This window comes from Antrostomus carolinensis, unplaced genomic scaffold, assembly GCF_000700745.2.
Source record: "Antrostomus carolinensis isolate BGI_N321 unplaced genomic scaffold, ASM70074v2 scaffold17245, whole genome shotgun sequence".
NCBI classification, from domain to species: Eukaryota; Metazoa; Chordata; class Aves; order Caprimulgiformes; family Caprimulgidae; genus Antrostomus; species Antrostomus carolinensis.
In genome coordinates, this window is record NW_010314439.1 from 17,747 (window position 1) to 39,479 (window position 21,733).

The 21,733-nt window shown below is 41.8% G+C and overlaps 1 protein-coding gene across 1 annotated transcript in view; it reads left to right on the forward strand.

Annotated features, from left to right (window-relative positions):
• The first annotated feature begins 257 nt into the window (after positions 1-257).
• Positions 258-21,733, forward strand: part of SNX30 (sorting nexin family member 30) — a 29,687-nt gene continuing 8,211 nt past the window's right edge. Inside the window, exons 1-6 of the mRNA XM_010167655.1 lie at positions 258-302; positions 2,886-3,074; positions 9,297-9,407; positions 13,095-13,253; positions 15,630-15,825; positions 16,474-16,673. Coding sequence (XP_010165957.1) covers positions 258-302; positions 2,886-3,074; positions 9,297-9,407; positions 13,095-13,253; positions 15,630-15,825; positions 16,474-16,673 — 900 coding nt within the window. The remainder of the gene's footprint in view (positions 303-2,885; positions 3,075-9,296; positions 9,408-13,094; positions 13,254-15,629; positions 15,826-16,473; positions 16,674-21,733) is intronic.

Genomic DNA, 21,733 nt, shown 5'->3' on the forward strand with positions numbered 1-21,733 from the left:
TCTCTGCTGAAAGGATTACAGCCTGAGACAACTTAGATTGCTAGGCCATCTGCTGTGACACTTCAAAGCCTACCTCTTTCTAGCAGTAGTGTAAGACTTCATCAAACTGATCCTGCCTACTGTCAAACGAAGGATCAGCAGTCATAAGTGGTGTACCTTGTTCAGTTAGCTAGGAGGCTTCACCCATTAAGAAGGACAAATAGTTAGCTTCTAACTTGGCTTTCAACTACTGAAAACTAGCCAAGTAGCAGGGCATGATGCCAGCTGTGATGCCAGGGGAGAGTTCTGCCATCGCAGATGAGGCAGCATAGCACAGTAGTACTTTCAATGTAAACATCTTCTGTCCTTTCTCCCCACTGCAGCTAACAGCCTCCCAGCTTCTAACCAGAGTTGGTCTAGAAGCTTTGTTTGATTTAGTTCTAGGGTGTTTGGTCCAGGGCTCAGATCAGGTGAAACTGTCACAGCCTTTAAGACCTGAGACATTCCTCAGGACTCATAACTGCAAGAACACTCACCAGGTTGAATTCCAGCCTTCACAAACCTCTGTCCTGCTTAAAAGTGCAAGACGTGCTAGTATGATACTATCTCCCAACAGAATTGATGAGGAAAGTTGCTAACTTCAGACAAGTGTCCACAAGCTACATTTTTGGTCCTTCTTACAGTTGTTCTGACACCTTGATGTGGAGTTTTCATATTTTAAGCAGATTCCATCGTATTCTTTAAGATCTCTTTTGGAAGGGTTTTGTTAAAAGCTCTTGAGGTCTGCTGTGCAACCAGGCTTAAGCTGTTTCTGCAAGTTAATTCATTTCCATACTGGAAGCTTCGAATTTGACTGGCTGCAGTTCTGGCACAGCTTGTCTTGTACTAATGCTTATTGCACATGGGCAATGAGGAGCTGATTTTCCTTTTGGAAACAGGAACGATTTGTCTACAGCCACTGCGGTGTCCCAGGGTTTGCTTTGCTCTTTACTCTGCTCAGCCAAATTCTCCTGTCTAGCTGAACTGCATATTTCCTAAAGCCATCTCCTGTTGCTAATCTTATCCTGTCTTCTGCTTTTTCTATTTGTGTAACTCCAACAGAACTCCTTATCTGCTGAATTATTGTAGCATTGCTTCTTCTTGTTGTACATGCTCCTGCTAGGTTGAGCCTGAGCCAGATGCTTGTGTAGTTCAAGCTGTCTGCCTCATATATGAGCTGGCAAGCTATGCCACGCTCATCCTGCTCTTTTACCCTCTTAAGAGAGCATTTGAGTACCTACCTTCCACTTCTTGCTCACTTGCCAGTTAAATCTGACATCTCTCATCTGTTGGCAACCACTTCTGAGCGTTAGCTGGGAGAATGCATCTAACCTCTCTGTTAGCAGACAATAGTTTAGATCACCCCTTTCCCAAAATGTCTAGGCTAAAGCATTATTCTCCTTACTTCTCCTTACTACAGTCCTCAAGGTGAAGGGCAACACTATTGCAGTTCTGCAGGACTACAACAGGCAGGGGGCTGTCTGTAAAATCCCAGTACTCCCATGGTAGGTTTGTGACAAAGACTGGTAGGAACCTAGCCCTGTTCTTAGCCATTGTCAAAAGCAGACCTTTGTAAGCAACTTTAACTTCAAGCTCTCACCTGTAATTCTGAACCCTTGAAGAAAGGAGGACTTCTTCTGAAGACAGGGACTACCCTTGTCCAGCTGGAACAGAAAACACAATTGCATAAGGAAAACAGATGGGCAAAGGGAATCTTACCCAGAGAGGATTGCTTTGCTAAGGTTACATATTTCGTTTAGCTACTAAAAGACTGTGTGAAGCTGGGGCTAAGCAGTAATTCTAAAACTAAAACAGCTCTAGTTGATGTGCTGCTTAGTAGTGGTGATGTTTCACTGTCTTTCAACCAGAGGAACCTTTGTCCTTACAAGGAAAACACTGTGCATAAATCTATTCTTATGCCACTATTCTTATGCTAGTTAAAACAAACAAACAAGCTGCTCTTTTCTCTGCAAAGAACAACCATGGATCTCTGGGACTCCCCAATGCTGTTGTGAAATGTTCCCACATATTGTACAAGTTGTCACGTGCTATCGGCTCCCTCCGCTGCAAAACCAGAGTAGCGAACACATGTGAAGTTGATGGGATGTTTGTGCAAAGTGGAGTAACCAATAGCTGTATGGAGTACTTGGTCTATATTGAAGTGTGAGACTCAAAGGTATAGGAATGTACCAAGTTGGCCATAAAGTTAGTGTTGTGTGTGGTGGGTTTTTGTTTGGGGTTGGCTTTTTTTTTTGGACTGCAGAAGGGACACGTGCATAGACCCTGGTGATGGAGTGTATGATCTGCAAGTGTCCTGTAGTGCAGTGATGGCAATTCCATCTCTGATTGCTGTCAGTATGTTTGGAAGTTAATGAACTGGATGGGAAGCCTCTGATACAAGTTTGCCCTCCTTCCTGTGCTACAGGGGTCTCCAGAGGTGAAGGCTGACTGCATTCCAGTCGATTGAACTGTTGCCACTTTGCCTGAAGCTTGTCTTATAAGTAGGTCTCTTAATTTGCTTAGGTGTTTTGTTTTCAGAGTCTAAGTTGGTTCAGTCTCACTAGCAACTGTTGGTTCAGCAATACTTCTACTTCCTCATGAAGAGAAACCAGGTTACGCCATGCTGATGTGGTGGTAATATGCTTTCTCTTCAACTTGTGGAACAGCAGAACTGTTCAAATGCTCAAAGCCCAGACCTTGGGGGATTGCCTGGGTGCACTGGAAAAGGGTGATCCTTCAAGCTACTGAAATAAACAACCCTTGTAATATATCAGTGAAGCTTGTCAGTGGTGTTTTTGAGAATACTGTGCTTTACAGTGAATCTGTTCACTTCTTAAAAACTTGCTGTTTTTTCCTCTCCAATACAGGATCTCAGTCTACCCAATGGCACACCTGTGGACACTTCTAGCCCAGCCTCCTCCTCATCTCTCCTCAACAGACTGCAGCTGGATGATGACTTGGATGGGGAAACTAGAGACCTCTTTGTAACTGTTGATGATCCCAAAAAACACGTGTGCACGATGGAGACGTATATCACATACAGGGTTACAACAAAGGTACAAAGCATCATTCTCCTTTCTGAGTAATTTTTCTTTGGGGGGGGGTTGTTTTAAGGCATGCTCTACATGTCTGTGCCTTACATTGTATTCCTGTATTTCAAGGACAAGAACTTAGTGTCTTTCAGTACCCTGTGAACATGTTGAAGGTGTGACTTCTCTTATCAGAACAGTTACTACTTCAGTATATGAAACTATGCAAAACTTCTAAAATGTCAGCTTAGATTTTTGCCTCTGACTCTTACATAAACCTGTTTATAAACTTGCAAGGCCAGTTTCTTTCATTAACTTCAAAGTGTTTATGTAAAGTAATCTGACACCCATTTGGTTCAAGCTACCTCACCTGAGGGGGGGTGTGCCTTGCTGATTCACTGTTAATCACTCTGCATTTTGTATCTCTCATTTTCTGAAATGCTTTAAGTGTTTACCCCACTTCCTCTATCAGCCACTTGCCTAAATCATAATCTTGATCCTCAACTGTAAACCAGCGTGCATGCAGTTGTTGGTACAGAGGTCTGTATAGCTGTGGCTAGAACTAAGAATGCTACTGCCTACCAAAAGAAATAGGCTAGAGATGTTTTTCAGCATGTGTTGTGGCTCAATCATTAATGCAATCTAATTGTACTAATAGGAAAAGTGATCTGAAAACTCCATTGCACTCACAATTGGAACACTGATTTCTTTTAATTAGCTTATTCTCATTAGCATCAGCTCCTAGGTGATGTTGACATCTGTTTTGGGCACTTGTAGTTACCTAAGGCAAAAAACGTTCACTAACTTCACTAGGAATATACTTGATCCACTTGTCCAAAAAGATTAACATTCCTCTGGCCTACTTAGATAGCATTATATACTGGAGAAAATATTTTCCTTTGAGATAAGGAAACTTTACAGGCCATGGATTTTTTTTTTTTTTTTTTTAAACCCATCTACTCCAAAGTTCCACTTTCAGGCTGCACAGAGAAAATGTGGTTTCTTTAAAATAGTAGCTGTCTCTTACTGCACATTTAATGTAGGCTTGTCATTCTTTGTTGCTCTAAGTGTCTTAATCTTGCAAGAAATGCTGTATCTTAACTACTAGAAAATGCTAAGAAGTATTGTAGGAAACTTTTCTACTTGGAGCAACTTAGCCTTCAGCTCTTACATGATCATAAGGAATAGGAAGCTCAAAATGAGATGCAGCTTCCCACAGGCAAATGGCTAAATTTGGCTAAAGTTGTTTCGCCCTTAAATTAAGACCTGATTATTCTGTCAAGGTAAAATAACTCTATGCAGCAGCACCCTAATGTTCCTCTGCTTGGAAACCTGTGTGCATACAGGGGTTCCTTTCCTTCTTAAAGCTGAACTCTGGAACCTCAGTAAGGTATTTACTGTATTTAGATCAGTTGTATTACCCGACAGTGTCTTTCTTTAAATTTAAAAAAATCTCATCCTGTGCTTCCGATTTTGTGTATCTACCTACCTGTCTGTTAATATTTGTTTTATTTAGGATCTCACTGTAGCACATAAATCTGCTATATCATGGCATTACAATACTGTTATGAAACAGTGCGTAATTTATTCTTAACAGCTACCATGAAAGCCTCAGCTGTTTGGGTTTATTATTCTTACAGAATTCTGTGTAACCTCTAGGGTCAGCACCTCTAGCACTATCTACCATTGTTTAAAAAAAAAAAAAAAAGTGTTTGGAAGACTAACAGTATTAATGGTCTGACTCATTCTTGCCATACAAACAAGACCTCTTTGATGCCAAGCTACTTGGCCATTGTAGCTAAAAGCAGTAATTAACCATGGCAAAAAAGTTGCACAGAAATAGTCCCTAGACAGTGATGAGGATGAGTGTTGATGCCTGCACCTCCAGGTTGTAGGTCAAAGTTCTATAGGAGACCTTGCTCCTGTCATCAGTGTGAGGCCATACCTTCCCACCACCTCCCTTGCAGCCTTCCATGAGAGAGATCTGAAACCTGTAGATGGCTGAAAGGGTCTTTGTAGTGGCTCTGGATGAGGAGGCAGGGATGGCTGGTTTTTTTTCTTTCTTCACTGAAGAATACTACTGGAACCTTAAAGGTTTGGATAAACATATATCCTAGAATGAGTTATGCTGAAGACTTCTTTGCTGTGAAAAGCAGCATCACTAGGTGGAAGAGGGGAACATAATTGCTGGTGCTGTAATGTGTGCTTGTGGCTGTGGCTGGACACCACCATAGGGTTGTTTCTTTGTTGTGTGCCTTTTTTCTTTAGAAAGCTTGTTCATTGTAAGAGCAAAAATGGGAAGTCTTGTGGTATGCCCCAGGCTTCTCATCTACTGATACCTTTGTTAGCAGGTGGTGGTGGCTGAGGAAGGGTCCAAAACAATGGCTTGCAAGGAAGTTGAGAAGAAAGCTTAAGAGTTTACTTGGTCCTGCTTGTGCCCCTGCTTTCATAGCTTCTTAGAAGAACCAGGTAGCATTCCCCAGCCTGTCCTCTGGATTAGCACATTTAAAGAACATAATGGGAATCCCAAAAATAATGGGAACAGTGATTCACACCTGGCTTTCTTGACTCTCTCATACCCTGTTTTCTGCTTACTAACAGTAGTTTTCTTACATGGGAGGATAGTGAAACCAAAAAGGTGGGTGAAACTTGTGCTGGAAATTAATTGGTCTTGGCTGGGATAGTTGAAGTGTCTCAGATGTTCTTGATGATACACCTTTGTGCTCTTCAGATAGACTGACTTGTACTGTAAAGGGATTTTATTGAGCAGGTCTTTCTGAGGAAGAAGGGGGAAAAGAAAGCTTACCCTTAAGTTATGTAGTCATCTCTCCTGAGGGAAACATAAGTAAGTGTACTTCTAACTTCGCTTTTGTTGTACTTTCTAGGATGGCAAGACCTTCTTCTGTGCCTTTTCACATGAAGGTCTGAACAACTGTGTGCCATTTCTCAGAGTCATACAGTTGCTCTACAGGCGTGAAGGGAGAGGCTTTCAGACCAATCAATACTGAAGTGGAGGTCTTGTTTTCTTTTTCCTGTCCTCCTGCTTCCAGTGCATGCACTGGATAGTTTACTCGAGCACATGAAACAGCTTGATCCCTAGAGAGGAGCAGGTGTAAGTGTTTTGATTTCTTTTTTCAACAGGCTAAACTATTTGAGGCAAATGGAGCTATGAACTGCTAGAAACACCAACCTTGTTCCCTTCCCCTCTCTGCCATTCTACTCTTTTTCTAGTTGAAAATTTTGCCTCCAACTTAAATAGTAACCTGGAGGGGAATCCACGGTCAGGTGTAGTGAGTAAGAGACTAGAACTAGGGTACATAAATACTATCACAGGCTAGCTTTAGGTTTGGCTGCTAAGTTCTTTCAAGAAAAACAAGGATCTTACAAAAGACCAAGACTTGATGATTGCCTTAATATTGCCTCAAGTTAAAACTTTTCCAACAGGGGTAAAAGTGTCTGTAACCCTGCTTGCTTTCCAGCAAGTGAAACTGAGCTTGGAATACTGCAGTGCGGACTTTGTGGAACTCTGTTGGAGTCTTCAATAAATCCCTGGAAGTGTCTTACCCATTATTTTTGGGAGGTTGAGATCTGCTACATAAGTTTCTCAGCTTGCTTTGGGAGATGCCTGTGTCCTTGCAAGGTGAGATTTATGGATCCTACAAGAAAGCAGGAGGACTTCAACTGTGTCAAAACCATAGATGTTTCACTTGCCATCCCTGGACAGTGGCAAGACCTTCTTCCCTTTTGTGTGCAGTCTGGAAAACGTAACTTGTGCTAAGCTGATGAACAGTTTCATCTGAGATCCAAATTCTTTCACACCCATTCTTCTAACACCCCGCGTTAGTGAGGTGTCATTAAAACCTTGAAGGGCCCTTATGTTCTGTCCAAATAGTCTCTGAAAAGCTGATTTACTGTCTAGATTTGACAGCCATACAGCAAACACTGAAATGCTGATGGCTAAGATGTATTTTCATCTGCCTCCCTCTGAGGAACAAAACCTGATATATGGAAAACTCTGCAAATCTGCTTGCAATGTAAAGGCAGCAGGAGCAGTTTGCTAGAGATGAACGATAACGAATGCAAAGTTTGTGCACTGGGAGTTATCCTGATTTCCTACTTCTAGACTAAATAGTACCTATGCTGTTTTCCTTAATTGTTAGCAGAATACTGATTAATAAGGTTCTCGGTGCTAGCAGATGGGAGACTTTACCTTCATCCTCATAGTACAGGATAAGACACTGTAGTGTGTATACATCCTGTTTACTTTCATTCACTCACTGTCTGTTCTCTTAAGAGGCCTTTATCCAGTGACAGCCAGTTCACAAAACCTATCTCTACTACTGCTACTACTACTACTAAATCATTACCTTTTTTCTGTTTAAGTTCAGGTTGTCTCCTGCAAGGCTGAAGCTGTACTATTAAAAGAACAAAGCAGTCAGCACCACTGGCTGATGAGGGCTGTCTACTTGTGCATGAATTGTCTTGTTCTAGCGTAACGCCGTTCAGTCTCTTACTCAGAACAAGTTAAAATGGTTCATATGAAGTCTCAGATGTTCCATTTATAGTGTTGCACTCTACCATGTTAGATAAGCTGGTGTTACTCTGAGGTGCAGCTGAGGAAAACACAGATCTGCAGGGGTTATCTCGGTCTTTGTAATCCCTCATCTACAAACTCAACAGCTCTGTTGGTGAGCATTCATTGTTAGTCCATGGGCTAACATGTATATCTCTTAGAATAGCTAGCAGGTCAAAGGAGAGAGGAGGTGAGCTTGATCTCTTTTGTCTCTCTATGCCTTCCTTTTCTAGAAACCAAACAATTTTGTAGGTAATATCACATTTACATACTGTTTATAGGAAACTGGAGCTGCTGTTCTGTTGATAGTGTGTTAAGGCTGCTGGCTCTCCCCTAGAATGAGATTTCTGGCATAGAACTTGTACTTGATGCCTGGTGGGGATTGGTGGGAGTGATGTGGAGTAACTGAAGAGTTGGAACCATCCAGAGAGCAAGTGAAGAGGTGGATTGCATTTAAAGGCTGCTACTTGGCTGTCTCCAAAATGTGGCAGTTGCTCTCAGTCTTGAAGTAAACACAAAATCTCTGCTGATATTTAGCAGTCAGTTGGAGTGGCTAGGAGTAGCAAAGCAACCTAGTGCTGGACACAGTGCCAGTTCAAAGCTGGGAGAGCTGGTGTGTTCCCCAGGATGCAGTGGTTTTGATGTCTAGCTGTAGATGTGTATTGTGTGGATGTTGCAGCATCATCTTTGTTGCAGGATGGCTTTACTGCCAGTAATTAAGTGTAGCTCTCTCAGCTTCTCAGTGAGCTGTGCCTCTCAGTGAGACATAATGGTAAGGGCCATCTACCCTCCAATCAGGACTATCGCAATACCAGACTCTTCAGCAGAGACTCCTGCTTGGTATATAGTTTCATTAGTGCTTTTAGGCAGTTGCAGTATGTGCTGTGCAAGCTGCCCCATGCGGTTGGCTTTCCAGGCTATGAACTGTTTGAGGATCAGATAATAAAATGTTTGTCAGCAGTTTCTCTGTATACTTACCTTCTGTCTCATATTGCAATGGCAAGCCTAACTTCTTGCCTTAAAGAATTAAAACTTTCAGGATTTAACTTAACGTACTGATAGCTCTAATCAGGTATACACAAACAATATAAACAAACTAATTTATTCCTCTCAGAACTAAACAAAAACAGTCTTTTGGCAAACCTAGCAATGGGTTACGTTCTAACCTTTTAGCCTTGAAGGAGTGTCATAAGCCTGTCACTTATGGGGCACTGGTGAAACATTTTTTCACCCACACTTAATGCACCTCATAGAATAAACAAGTCATTAAATAATCTTTGCTTTTAATTCTCAATGGCTAAAATAGTCTCATCATGGAATGAAGATTTCTTATAGTCTTCCCCACAAACTTGTAACTGCCAAAGAGATTAACATGGTGCACAGTACTCTCCTCTCCACAGACTCTTCCCATAAAGTTTATCTGAGCAGAACATGTAGTGAAGTACAAATAGATCTTAAGAACGCATCAGCTCCAAGTAATAGTTTTTCTTGTTGCTGGCTTTCCTACTGCTGGAACAGCCAGAGGACCTTTCTCTCATGCTGCTGCAAACCTGATTTTGGGAATGAGTCGCCATGCAATGCTTGTCTGGCCTCACCCTTGCCAGCGATGGCTGTACTGCGTTTGCTGCTAAGCTCTGAAGTGAGAGATTTTGGTGTATTGTGTTCTTCTTTTCCAGACCACGCGAGCAGAGTTTGATTTGCCAGAGTATTCTGTCCGTCGGCGGTACCAAGACTTCGACTGGTTGAGAAACAAGCTGGAAGAGTCTCAGCCAACGCATCTCATTCCCGTAGGTAGTAAGCAAGAATCTGATATTAAGGACAGTTCTGTATCTGTCTGCCAAGGGTGATATTTCGGTGATAATGTCTCTTTAGATATAAATATGGTACTTAATTCTCTTCTGGTGGATTGGGAAGAGCTTTCCATTCTTGAGTGATTATGAAGCTTAGACTTTCTTTGGTGGCACACCTGAGAGGTGAGATTTGGTGGCCTCCTGTAGGGCAATATAAGCAGTGACTACATTTGTTGTGGCATAAATGGAATATACTTCATCTGTTTGCTTACTTATTACATCTAGATTTCTGAGTATTTGAAGCTTATGAAAAGCCACACAGATACTTCAAGTCTTAGTTGCAGTCAGTTTTCAAGGTAGGCTTTTGAGTGATTTTAAAGACCATTTTAAAACTATTTGCACTAAAATTTAATAGCACAGACTTAAAAATCTTAGCCTGTGGCTTGGTACCTATTGCCTGCCCTCAGTAGGAGTTAGTTTAGCTAATAAGATTAGCTAAACTACTGCAACCCTTCATGTCGCTGAAGCTGGCAGTCTGACCACCTTATCTGATCTGAAGAGGTTGTTACTAGTCTTCAGCAGTCTGTTTTTCATGCTGTAGAAGATGTGAAAAGGTAGGAAGCCTGTGAGATCACCACCATCAGCTCTTCTGAACAAAGAAATTAAAAAAGGCCTGTAAGAGGTGAATTGTTGAGAAATATCAATACTGCTGGCATGACTTAGCTTGCCCATCTGAGGTGGGGGATAAGTTTCTACACTCTCCCTCCCTTCCTCAGCAAGGACTGGGCGATGTGAGAAGTATTCAAGTTAGGTTGTTCCAGGGTAGAGAGCTATTTAATTTCTCTAGGACTTGCCTCCAAGTGGAATAATAACTCAGTCTCTCAAAGATAAGAAATACTTCACAAAACCATGTGACAGCACTAACTGGCAGCAAATATGTTTACTGAGGGGTAGGAAGAAGAGAAGAGAGAGAGTGACCTTGCTGGGGTAAGGTGGAAACATGAGATTAATGTGTTAGCTGCCCAGACCCTCTTTTCTCCCTCCCTGTTCTCTGAACAGCTGGAACTATCGAGGTTAAGCTTCTGCAGATTCTTGAGTCTACTAACAGGCTGCCAGTCCTGCCTGAAGGCTGCAAGGCAGTAAATTATAGTCTAGTAGCAGAAGGTGCGTCACAGCTAGGGAATCAAGCTGCTTTGCTGTGACCTGGAATTCGTTGCACACAGAATGGCAAATTTGGCACAAATGGCTCTAATACTGGACATAAAACCAGCTGCAGAACGAGGCAATCTCTTTAAGTACCTCTCTTCTATAAAATCTGGAAGCATAAGTATGCACTGCCCTCTTCTATTGATCTATGCACAAATTCGCAGTTACGGAATTTCCTATTAATCTCTTCCGTGCAGTGGTACAGAGGGAATATTGCTGAGTGCTTTATGTATTTATTGCCTAGAAGTAGATGGGCAATAGAAGCTAAAGGCAGTTTCGGGTGCACTGTGACTCAAGTGTATTCTGAAAGGAAGTGTCAAGCCAATCTAAGAGTATCTGTAACTGGAGATACTGCAATCCCTGTAGGCCTTCTGTCTAACAAAATACTGGAAGGGGGTTGTCTTCCTAATTTCAGCGTAGTCATTCTGCCCAAAATCTTCTTGTAACTAATGATGTGTTTTGTCAGTGCAGCAAGTCATGATAGCCTACACTTAGGAGCCCAAACTAAATTGAATATGGGTTCCTCTTCATCTCTTTGCTTACTGATTTTTACTTTTTTTTTTTTTTTTTTTTTTTTTAATGATCTGAGACTTACTCTAACCTGTTCTTTCAAACAACAGTAGAGGTGCTCTTAGATCTGTTTCCAGACTGGAAAGATAAGCCTAATATGGCCAAGGATCATGTCTTTGGATAGTGATGTTTGGATACTTGAAGCCATTTCTGACTGCAGTGAACTCTGCTTACGTGTCACAGCAGGGAAAAAGTGGACTCTTAAGCTTGAAGACTATAAAGTAGATGAGTTACACACACCTAAAGCAGGGTATCGCTTGCTAGCTGCATGTACTGACTACTTGGGATGGACCTTAAAAGGTCTAAAATGTAAAGGACTATAACTACTGCTATAGCTAAAACTGAGTTGAACTGTAATAGAGGTGCACCCTTTTGTAGATCTCAAATGCTCAAACTTTAGTGATTATATTGCATATGTTTGGTTGAACTAGGGTTCTTTAAACCAGTCTTCTAGCTTATCCTTTTCCTCCTGCATATATGATGCTGAGGTAGCATCTTCAGAAAATACACAGTCCCAGCTGAAGTTTACAAAGCAAGGGAAGAGAGTTTATTCCTCCCTGAAGACTAGTGCACTAAGCATTGTTCTTCTAAAGAAGTCTAATTAGAGTGTACCTTACAATGGTTTAACTGGAATGACTGATCTGAACGCAAAGCATAATAAGATAAGCCTTAAATTATAAGAACCAAATACAGTGGTCATAAAGTAGCTGAGTTGCAGATAAGTCCTGCTGGCTGGGTTTTTTTAGGAGGTACAATATTCATGTGTATCCCACATCAGCTAGGGTACGGTGGGAAAGGCTTATGCATACACAATTACACATTTTTTTTTTTTCTTTTAATTACTTTTGTCAGATTTGAGGTGACAAAGACTCTTTGCAGAGGAGAATCCCGATTCCTGAATGGGGTGGAAATGGTTGTCATTGCTAGCCTAAGAGTAAGCAGATAATCTGTCTGGGCAGCCTGTTTTGTAAGAGTGAAGTGCAAAGAACAATTTTAAAACTTATTAATCTTAGAGTCGCTGCTGTGCGGAGAGAACAAAAGCAGATCTACTGGCAGAGCTGAGACTAACCATGCTGGAGCTTTAAGTTATCTTCCTTCTGAAGTGGTACTTTGTCTGGAGTCTAAGTGTAACAGGAGGGACTGCAGAACTAGCAAGTCTGGAGGGAGACTTTAGTTTACATGTCAGGCTTAAGCTGAACTGCAGAGATGAACTGGTGAAGTTGAAATAGGAGTAAGATAGAAGAGTAGATAAGTTGGCAGACCTTTGTCACTTACACGAACGTGCTTGGGAATGCTGGCTATGATGATGACCCAGCATGCAAGTGCTTCAGGAAGGCTTCATCCTGGACTACTTGGCTATTTGCTGTGTCAAGCCTGCTCGTCTGTCTTTGCTCAGTGTGGTGCTATCACCAAGACTATCAGCCTTCCATAGAAGGGCCCTGCCCAGGAGCTCTAAATTGTTCAGAAAGCAAGGGGGAAAAATAGAACTGTTAAATTTTCTGAGTTTCCTTGGACTGAGCAGCCTTGCTTCAACATAGCGGGTGTGTGCGTGCACATTGCTGTAGTGAATAGTGTGTGACTCCGATGGCATCTCCTTTAGAGCTGGAGCTTGAACATAGATAGCAGCAGGGAGGAGCACGCTAAGCTATACTACAAGTACTTAGTGTGAGTTGTAAACTGTCTGGGCTTCACTGGTGGGCTCTCAGCTGAAGCCACTTAGTAGAATTGCCAGCATTAGACCAGACCAGATAAAGGGTAATTCAGAGCATAGCTTGCATCCTATCTAATGTATGGTTCCCGTTAGCAAACATAACATTTCAGTTCCTGTTAAAACTTGGGGTTTGATTGCTTTATATGTTTCCAAATAGCAGAAGCAAGTTTTTGGTGCGTTTTGCTTGTCTCTGACAGCCTCTTCCTGAGAAATTTGTCGTGAAGGGTGTTGTTGATCGCTTTTCTGAAGAGTTTGTGGAGACAAGGAGGAAAGCATTAGACAAATTCTTGAAGAGGATAACTGATCACCCGGTGCTTTCTTTTAATGAGCACTTCAACGTTTTTCTCACAGCCAAGGTAAGCCAGTAACTTCTAAACATAGTTATTGACAGGGACGACAGAACAGGTACCTTTGCAGTCTGTTGCAATGAAGGTAAAAATGCATTAATAAAATGACATGTGCAGGTCCGAACTTCCCCTAAAATACCAGAGGGTTACTGGGGACCCTCAATGTTTTGTGTGACAGACTCATGTGTGTGACAACCGTATGGGTTCCCTTTGCTTGAAGGGAGAGGTGCTCTGCAGATTTACTAATTCAGTTCTCCAGACCTGCTTGTTTTGTATCCTCGTGTCTAGAACATACTCCTCTGATGCAAGAGAGGTTTGGAATTTAGAAAACTTCTTGTTTTTGTAAATTTTGTAAAATCCTCTTTTGGGAAGGAGGGAAGTGGGGAAAGCAGAGAGATCTCTTGCACAAAAGCTTGCTAATTTCTTGACTTTTTTTGTTGTCTGTGCCTTCTATACTGCTTGTGTTTGCTGCCCTCAAAACTAAGCGTGAAGACCTCATTCTCTTTTGTTCTTGGTCAACAACTTCATGCTTATCTTCTGCGTGCCTCATCCAGCAACAGTGCAATTTTCTGTGGCTGTTTTTTGACCTGCATTTTAAATAAGACTAGGAGGACCTACAGTCATGCTTGGGATTGACCTGATAAGTAAGGAGAGCTGTAAAAGCATGTCTTTGCAATGTCACATTATGCTAGCTCACTCAAATGTGACACCTAATTTGAGCTTACTTCAGGCTTGTGCTCTGCTTGCTGGTAATGTGACACTCCATCTCCAGTTCCCTTTTATTTCCTCTCCATGGTGAACTTCACTGATGAAACAAGCCAGAAAGGCAGAATTTGCGTAGTGCCTTGATAGTTAAATGTCAGATAGTTTTGTTCCACTTTTCAGCTGTCAAAACATGATGCAACTTTCTTAGCTGCTTATTTGTCTTCTTCTACCCTGTAAAATGAATGGAATCCTCAGTCCTGGGCAGGGCTTGCCTTGAGAATACTGAGCATTCAGGGAGGCATAGGGAAAAGGACATGTGTCCTTCTGCCTGCCTCTAGTGTTGGAACTTGCTGTATTGCAGTAGTGATGTTTCCATTCAGTGTGCTAGGACTTCAGAATTTAGATAATGCAGAAGGTCAGGAGACCACCCACCTCGTGGCTGAAAGAGAGAAACCAGCCTTTCTTAAAGTTCCCTGTTTGGACCAGTAACACACCTGAATGCTCGAGAGAGTGAGTGAGTGAATAATTTTGAGTTAAGGGTCTTTTTCTGATGCCTGCTTGCAGGTAGTACTTAGGAGAGGTGGAATGCAAGAGTCAAGGAACCACTGCTTTTAAATGCAGATGTAATTCAAAATTATAGTAGCTGCTAAGATGTCAGATTCTCTCAATCTGACTTACATCTGACATATGTAGAAGTACTTGGAAAGAATACCACACTACATGTTTTGAAGATGGCTGTTGTATTTTTTTTAAAGAACACTTAAGCTTTTAGTCTAGTCTGTAATACCATGTCTTGGTTATTGACCTCTACAGGTCTAGCTGGTTTGAAAACATCTCTTCCTCAGGCTGCAACCTAGTTATAGCTCTTAAGCTGTTTTGGGATGTTGAATAGTGACCCCTGCTGTAAGGAGCAAAATGCAAAATGGATGCGTTTTGCCTAAATAAAATTTTTTTTTTTTTTTCTGATGTGCTGTCAAGGTGGAATCCACTGAAGATTGTAGGTAAACAACTGTGTCAATATAGATTGTCTGAATGCTGATTTATGCAAAAATGTAAAGCATTGGTGAGGAAGTTTAAGCTTTCTCTGCAGGCAACATCTGACCCAGCCTGAGCTGCAGTCTGTCTTGCAGAAGAGCCGTGCTAGTCAACCCGTGCTATGCTTTTTCTGCACACAGTCTTCCCCTGCCTCCTGTCTGACCACACAACTGCTGTGTGGAAGCTGCGGACCAGATAGGCATGCAATATATAGCTCTGTACGAGGTCATCAGAGCCAGCTGGTGTATTTGCATAATGCTGATAATGTAGGCTATGACTTCAAAGTATGTGTGGATGAATGGCATGAACAGCATTAGTGGTAACAGAGCTGTTAATATCACTACTTCCTTAGTGATAGTACAAGAACATGGGAAAGTCTGGCCATGTGCAAAGGTGGACTACTTATTTATAATATCCTGGATAGTTTATCTCCATCTAGAGGTAGTCTTGAAACTGTGCTCAGCTGTACAACTTGTACCAAGTGAGGCTTTGTCCAGAGCTGCATGTCACATGTAATCTCTTGCTTTCATAAGATTTGATCCTGACTGGAAAGTATCCTTCACTGTATTGATCTTCCAACATGCAAGTGAAATATTTCTAAACTGGGTTTTGTTTGGTTTTGGTTGTTTTTTTTTAACTTCCTAGGATCTTAATGCCTACAAAAAGCAAGGAATGGCATTGCTGTCAAAGATGGGGGAATCTGTCAAATATGTCACAGGAGGCTACAAATTAAGAAGTCGGCCACTGGAGTTTGCAGCCATTGGGGAGTATCTAGACACGTTCTCCCTAAAGCTTGGTACCATTGACAGAATAGCACAACGGATTATCAAGGAACAGTTGGGTAAGGACACAAGGTGCTCCATCATAATACTTCACATCTGAGTGCTCTATCTCTTGTGCTCGTTGATGGTATGACCAAGACAACTTGCATCACTGATTCCAGGCTGTAAGGAGCTGCACACAGAGTAAAATCTAATGCCTCTTGTAGATTTAAAGCAGTCCCAAAGCCTAACACGGTATCTTATCTTAACTCAACTCCAATTATTTTTTAAATTTGCTTTTGTTGTTACACCTACTTTCTTACTGGAGTTATTTTTGGAAAGACTTTTGGGGAGGGGGGGAAAACCTGTATATTCCATCTGGAGGAGTACAGATGGAATTCCTAGATGAAGATAACCTTTACAGGCCTGTCTTAGCAGAACTAAGTTTTATATATGCCTGAAAAAAATTACTTTGACTACTGCACAGATGCAAGTGTCTTTGTACTGGAAGCTTGTCAGAATGGTCAGTTAAGCAGGAGGCAACTTGGGCCCGTCACGTCTGCAGCCATAGAGCTCTGTCTGTTAAGTTTCAACATGAGATGTGATTCCTGGGGCAGTTAATGTTTGCTAAGCTTAGTGCGTAGTTTCTCCTGTTTGGTGTGAATGTTTGCATATCCTTGTGCCTTGTTCTTACTCTGTTAATTTACTTTTCCATCTGCCTCTTGCAGAATACTTGGTGGAACTACGAGAATATGGACCTGTTTATTCAACCTGGGGAGGGCTGGAGGTTGAGCTATCAGAGCCACTGGAAGGGGTATCTGCCTGTATTGGGAACTGCTGTACAGCTCTTGAAGAACTCAGTGAAGATATGACAGAAGACTTCCTGCCTGTGCTTAGGGAATATATATTGTACTCTGAGTCAATGAAGGTAAAGAGAACTTGGTGGCAGGAGATACTGTCATTGTCTTTGTATGGAATGATCCATCAATGCGTTCATTCTTTCCAACAGCAAGAAGGGTTGGTGGTGGAAAAAGCAAGGAAGTAAATAATGCATTAAGTAGGAGGATGTTTTCATAATCAAAACAAAACTAGGTATGTTTAGTAGCAGGGTAATGCATGGGTGGCATTATCTATCTGCTGTGTTATTCAGTCAAGCTAAGGTCAGTAATGCTATGATGCACACAAAGTGTTGAAGAGTTGCTCCTTCATGAGAGGGGCAGGTAGTACTCTGTAGGAACCATCCTGTGGCTGCCTAAACTCTTCTGTTTGAATTGTTGAAGTCAGTCATGAAGTCATGAAGTCAGCCATGGCTCAGCTCTTCACTACGGGGTCAGTGCCTGGCCCTGCAGAAAAGGTAGCGTTAGCAGCTTCTGTCACTTTGTAGCAGGGCTGGGTGACTCCTTTTAGAACCACTTCTCCAGATGACAGAGACTGTTTTCTCTCTCATCCCCATACTAGGCAGGATATGTGTCTTGTGAAATTCTGTTAAGTTCTGCATACCAAATAACTGCTTAAAGATGTTGCTCTGTGACTCTTAATCTCTCTAAGAACTTGATACCTGACTGCTTTTGTGGAAGTAATACAAGCTACTTCAATGCAGTTTTTATGCTGTTGAAGTTAAGGAGCATTGGTAGTCAATCTCATTGCATGGAGAAGAGAATTACTGAGTTAAGTGACTGGAAACTGAAACCAAGAACTCTAGTTCTGCTGTTAGAGCTTTTTACCACATGCCAATGGCACAGTATGTGGTACACACTATAGGGTACTAACAGACAAATTCCTTCTGAGGGATCTGAGCCTGTTTCAAGGCTATGGTATGTACTGCTTTAGAGATCTTATAGGCTGTTGTAAAACCTACAGTCTGAACATGGTAGTCCTCCATCTTAATCGTAGTCCTCCTATCCTTCTCAAACTGAGAACTGAAACACTTGCAGATTTCTTTTCCCAGCTTCAGATGTCTAGTTGTATGGATCCTGTCTTGCATGGCTCAAGTATTCTTGCAGAAGGCTTTATATTAATTCTCTGAGTATATTCTTTGCTTTTGTATTGGAATTGACCCCAGCATAAACGAGGGACGTTTTCTTTCCAGGACTGTTAACACCCAAGTGTTGGTGGAACACCCTGATCTGTAGCTGGAAGCCTTGACCCAGGGGCTTCAGACCTACCCTTATTCTATAGGAAGTGGGGTGTGTGCATACTTATGAATAAACAGAGCATGAGGGTAGTGGTTAAAGCTTTTAACTCAGAACATCTGGCTTTTGATGCTACAAATGCCACGGCCTACTGGAGGTGGCATATGAAGTGGCAAGCTGAGTTGTGAAAGGTGCTTTTCACAAATATAGCAGGTGAAAAAAAATTTTTAAGCTAAAAAGCAAGTGTTTCTTCAGCTGAAGAGGTACTTCAGGCAGTTAAACACCACTTACCGCAGGGAGAGCAGCATTAATGACTTGCAGCTAGGCTACCTGTTGGCTTGGAGACAGCCCCATTCTAAAAGGACTCTTGTCAGATGGTGGCAAGGACCCTAAGTGCAGTCTCCAAGCCAACAGGTAGCTTAACTGCAACTCTTTAATGCCTCCCTCCCTGTGGTAAGTGGTGTTTAACTGCTCGAAGTACCTCTTCAGCTGAAGAAACCCTTGCTTTTTAGCTTAATTTTTAGACTGTTGACTTGGCTTTCTAGTGCGCTAAAGGTTTCACTCTTCCTGGCAGGTATTCTATGGTACTGAACATATTCATTGTGTTGGTGCTTTGGAACTGGTTGGATCTAGAAACCACAATTGCAAAACAGCAGTTAATAGCAAATCAGGATTATGCTGCTTAGTGTCCAATTTAAGCATCTCATTAGCTTTACTCTGTTTGAAAAGCGAGACTTAAAACTATTGCTAACCAAGGCAGACTGTTCCTATTTTCCTTCCTTCCCAAATTCCAAACCTGAAATCTCTCAGGTCGTACAAAGTGCAGCTTTCTTATGCTAGGAGATATCAGTCTGTTGCTATTTCTGCAGTAAGCAGCTACAGAACTGTCTTTCCAGACTCCATAAAACCAAGTAATTATAAAGGAGGCTACTCTTGGAGTGCAGGAGGCTTTCTGCTGAAAGGACTATCCTCTTCACTAGCAGTGCTGTCCTCTTCATCAGCTATGAGGCCTGCTTGTGAAATTAAAGTCTGTTTTGGTCTTTCAGAGGACAGCTTTTGGACAGAGTACTTGATGGAAGGTAAGTTTTAGGTACTAGGAGTTCAGTGCAACCTTGATGGCTTTCTCTGTTGCACACTGTATCCCAGGTGTAGGTATGGGAACTTGATTTGTAAAGCAGTCTCTAGCTGGGTGAATATCCCCTAGAGTAAGAACTGCCAGGTTATCTTCACTTTTTTAGAGATGAAAGTTAACCTTAGTGTCTTCCAGAGCACTCTTATGCTAGCCTGAGGCAACTGCACATGCTGGGGCAAAGCCCAGTAGTTCTGGTTGAAACAAATATTGTTTGACTCCAGGGAAGCCCCATCTCTGAGTTTGTTTGAAAGATCTGCAGAAGTAGGGAGAGGCTGGCATTGTGGGCTTGAGTTAAAATGTGAGCTGGTAGTGTCTGAGAGAGACCTTTTCTGAAACACAGGCCATGTATGAGATGGCCAGACAGTGTCTTGAATCCTGGTGCAGCAAGGCCCTTGTCAGTAAATGTGTGTTACCACATTTTTTGCAGTATGCTGGTGTTTCCCAGGGAGGCAAGTGCAGAGGATGAACTGCACTCCGCATAATTCACTGCTGATATTGAAATGTTATATGAACTCTGTATTATTAACACTACCAGAAAGGCTTATCAGATAATGTGATCCTCAGCTGTGTGCTTGGACATTATTTTTAATGCATGTTTAAAGCAAGCACCATAGGAATAGCTAAGTGTCTCTATAAAGGCATGCAGTAAATAAGGATCCTCTTGTGAGGTCTAGTCGTAGTAGGAAGCTATGTGATGTGCAAATGGCACAGGATTGCAATTTGAGAAAGGAGACTGATGGTAAACTTCTGAAATTTCTTCAGAGATAAAGGATGAGGTGAAATGTTTAATCTAAATTCAAAATGGAGAAGGACCTGCCTCACTGAAAACAAGCTAAGTCTTGCTTGTACAGGGTCCAGTGGTTTAGTTCTGCCCCCAAATAACTGAAATGTGGTGTACAAGTTTTTTCTGTTTGGTATTGGTTTCTTCCAACTTTTTTTTTTTAATTTTTTTAATTTTTTTCTCTGTAAGTGAGGCCTTTAACTAGTGGAAGTATTGTGTGGGCTGTGGTAAGTCTGGGAATACTTGTTACAGAGCTTTTAGGAGGAGCTGCTGAAGCATTAATGCATTGATCTACAGCTCAGAAGAGATTGCCTGGAGGTGCCAGAGGAAACACTTTCTTTCCCGTATGGGACAAGAGAAGGGGAAGGCCATATTTTTCTCATCACTTACAGGTCAGCCATTAATGGATATTTAAAGCTGTATTCTGAAGCATATTGTTAATGGTCCACAGTGGATGGACTTGAGCACTTAAGGAGAAATAAGACATCTGCCCTTTGTATCTCATCTGCCAATACCTGTTAATCATTGGCTACTGCTGGTACAGATCCAGCTTACTGTACTAACACCAGGCTCCTAAAGGCTCATTGCAATTGCTGGACACTTGCTTTTCTGAGAAGAAATTTCAGTTGACTCAGGTTCAAGAGGCAATAGAAAGTAGAAATACCTGTTAAATCTCTCAGGCTTTTGTTGCATAGGTAACCTCAGTCACTTAAGGGCTATTCCACATCGTTGCTTAGATTCCAAAAGGAAAGGGAACGTTGTGATTTTTCAAGCAAACACAACCAGTGGCATGCTTGCTTGCATCCTTTGGGGACAAAAGGGAGGGTTAAGCCATTGAAGGTGAATTTTTCAGTTCTACCCCGCCCCCCCCCCCTTTTTTTCCCTAAACCACTAGCAGCTTTGTGGATGGGGTGCCATTCCCACTTATCATGGACTGAGGTTTGTAAGAATATTGATTGCAACACCTCCTATCTCTACTCTAGAGCAACTGCATTGGTGACCTTCCGTTGGCTTAAGAGGGAGGAGGAGGAAAACGGTAATTAGTAGATACAATCTTTAATTAGGAAACAGATCTTGGCTAGACTAGATCTTAGAGGTCTGAGAGCTACTCTTTTAAACATAAACTAGTATGCAGCAGTGCACATACTAGTCCTGCTTCATTAGCCTTGTCTGAAACTCTTAAAATGACTAGTTACCTCCTTTTGCCTCAATGGGGTAATTCCTTCTGGGTGGCAGAATGGGAGACTTGAAGCATGAACTGGCCAAGCTGGTTGCAAGAGAAGTTCAAATTTACAGGTGCCTCTGCAGTGAGTGCTGGCCAACTTCCCTCTGAGCATTTTTTAGTAATAAATTTACATCAACTGAGTTATAAAAAATTACTTGTTGTTTCCTTGTGAAGACTGAAGAAGCAATTTGCCTACTCTTGCAGACACAGAACTGCTTATTTTTTAGTGATATATTCTTAAAAAGACTAACTTCTCTGGTTGTTTTTTAAATTGTAAAATTGTAGTATAACTTCCATGGAGATCTTGGCTTGTGGATGTACTACAAGATAAGGGCAGCGTCTTTTGCTCTCTGTTTTGTCATTAAAATATTTTACTGCTTGTGTAGCTCGCTCAAGCAACTCAGTGCTTTTCATGTAACTTGTGCTTTTCATAATTTTTTTTTTTAATTGAACCAACAACCAAACCCCACAAAGTGATCTAAAACCAAAGATTTTGTTCTAACACAAGAATGTAACAGCTTGCTTGAGGAGTCTTTGCAAGTGAGAAGGGAGGTGTAGTACCTTCTGAAGTGGCCTTCCTGTCTCTTAGCCCACACTGTTCTCTGTCTGCTGCTTGAGAGTATCAAAAGCTTTGCACTAGTCCTTGACAGCTTTCATGCTTTTGTTTATATCCTTTTCATGCTAATAATAGGTCAACTGATGAATTGAATTTACTTAG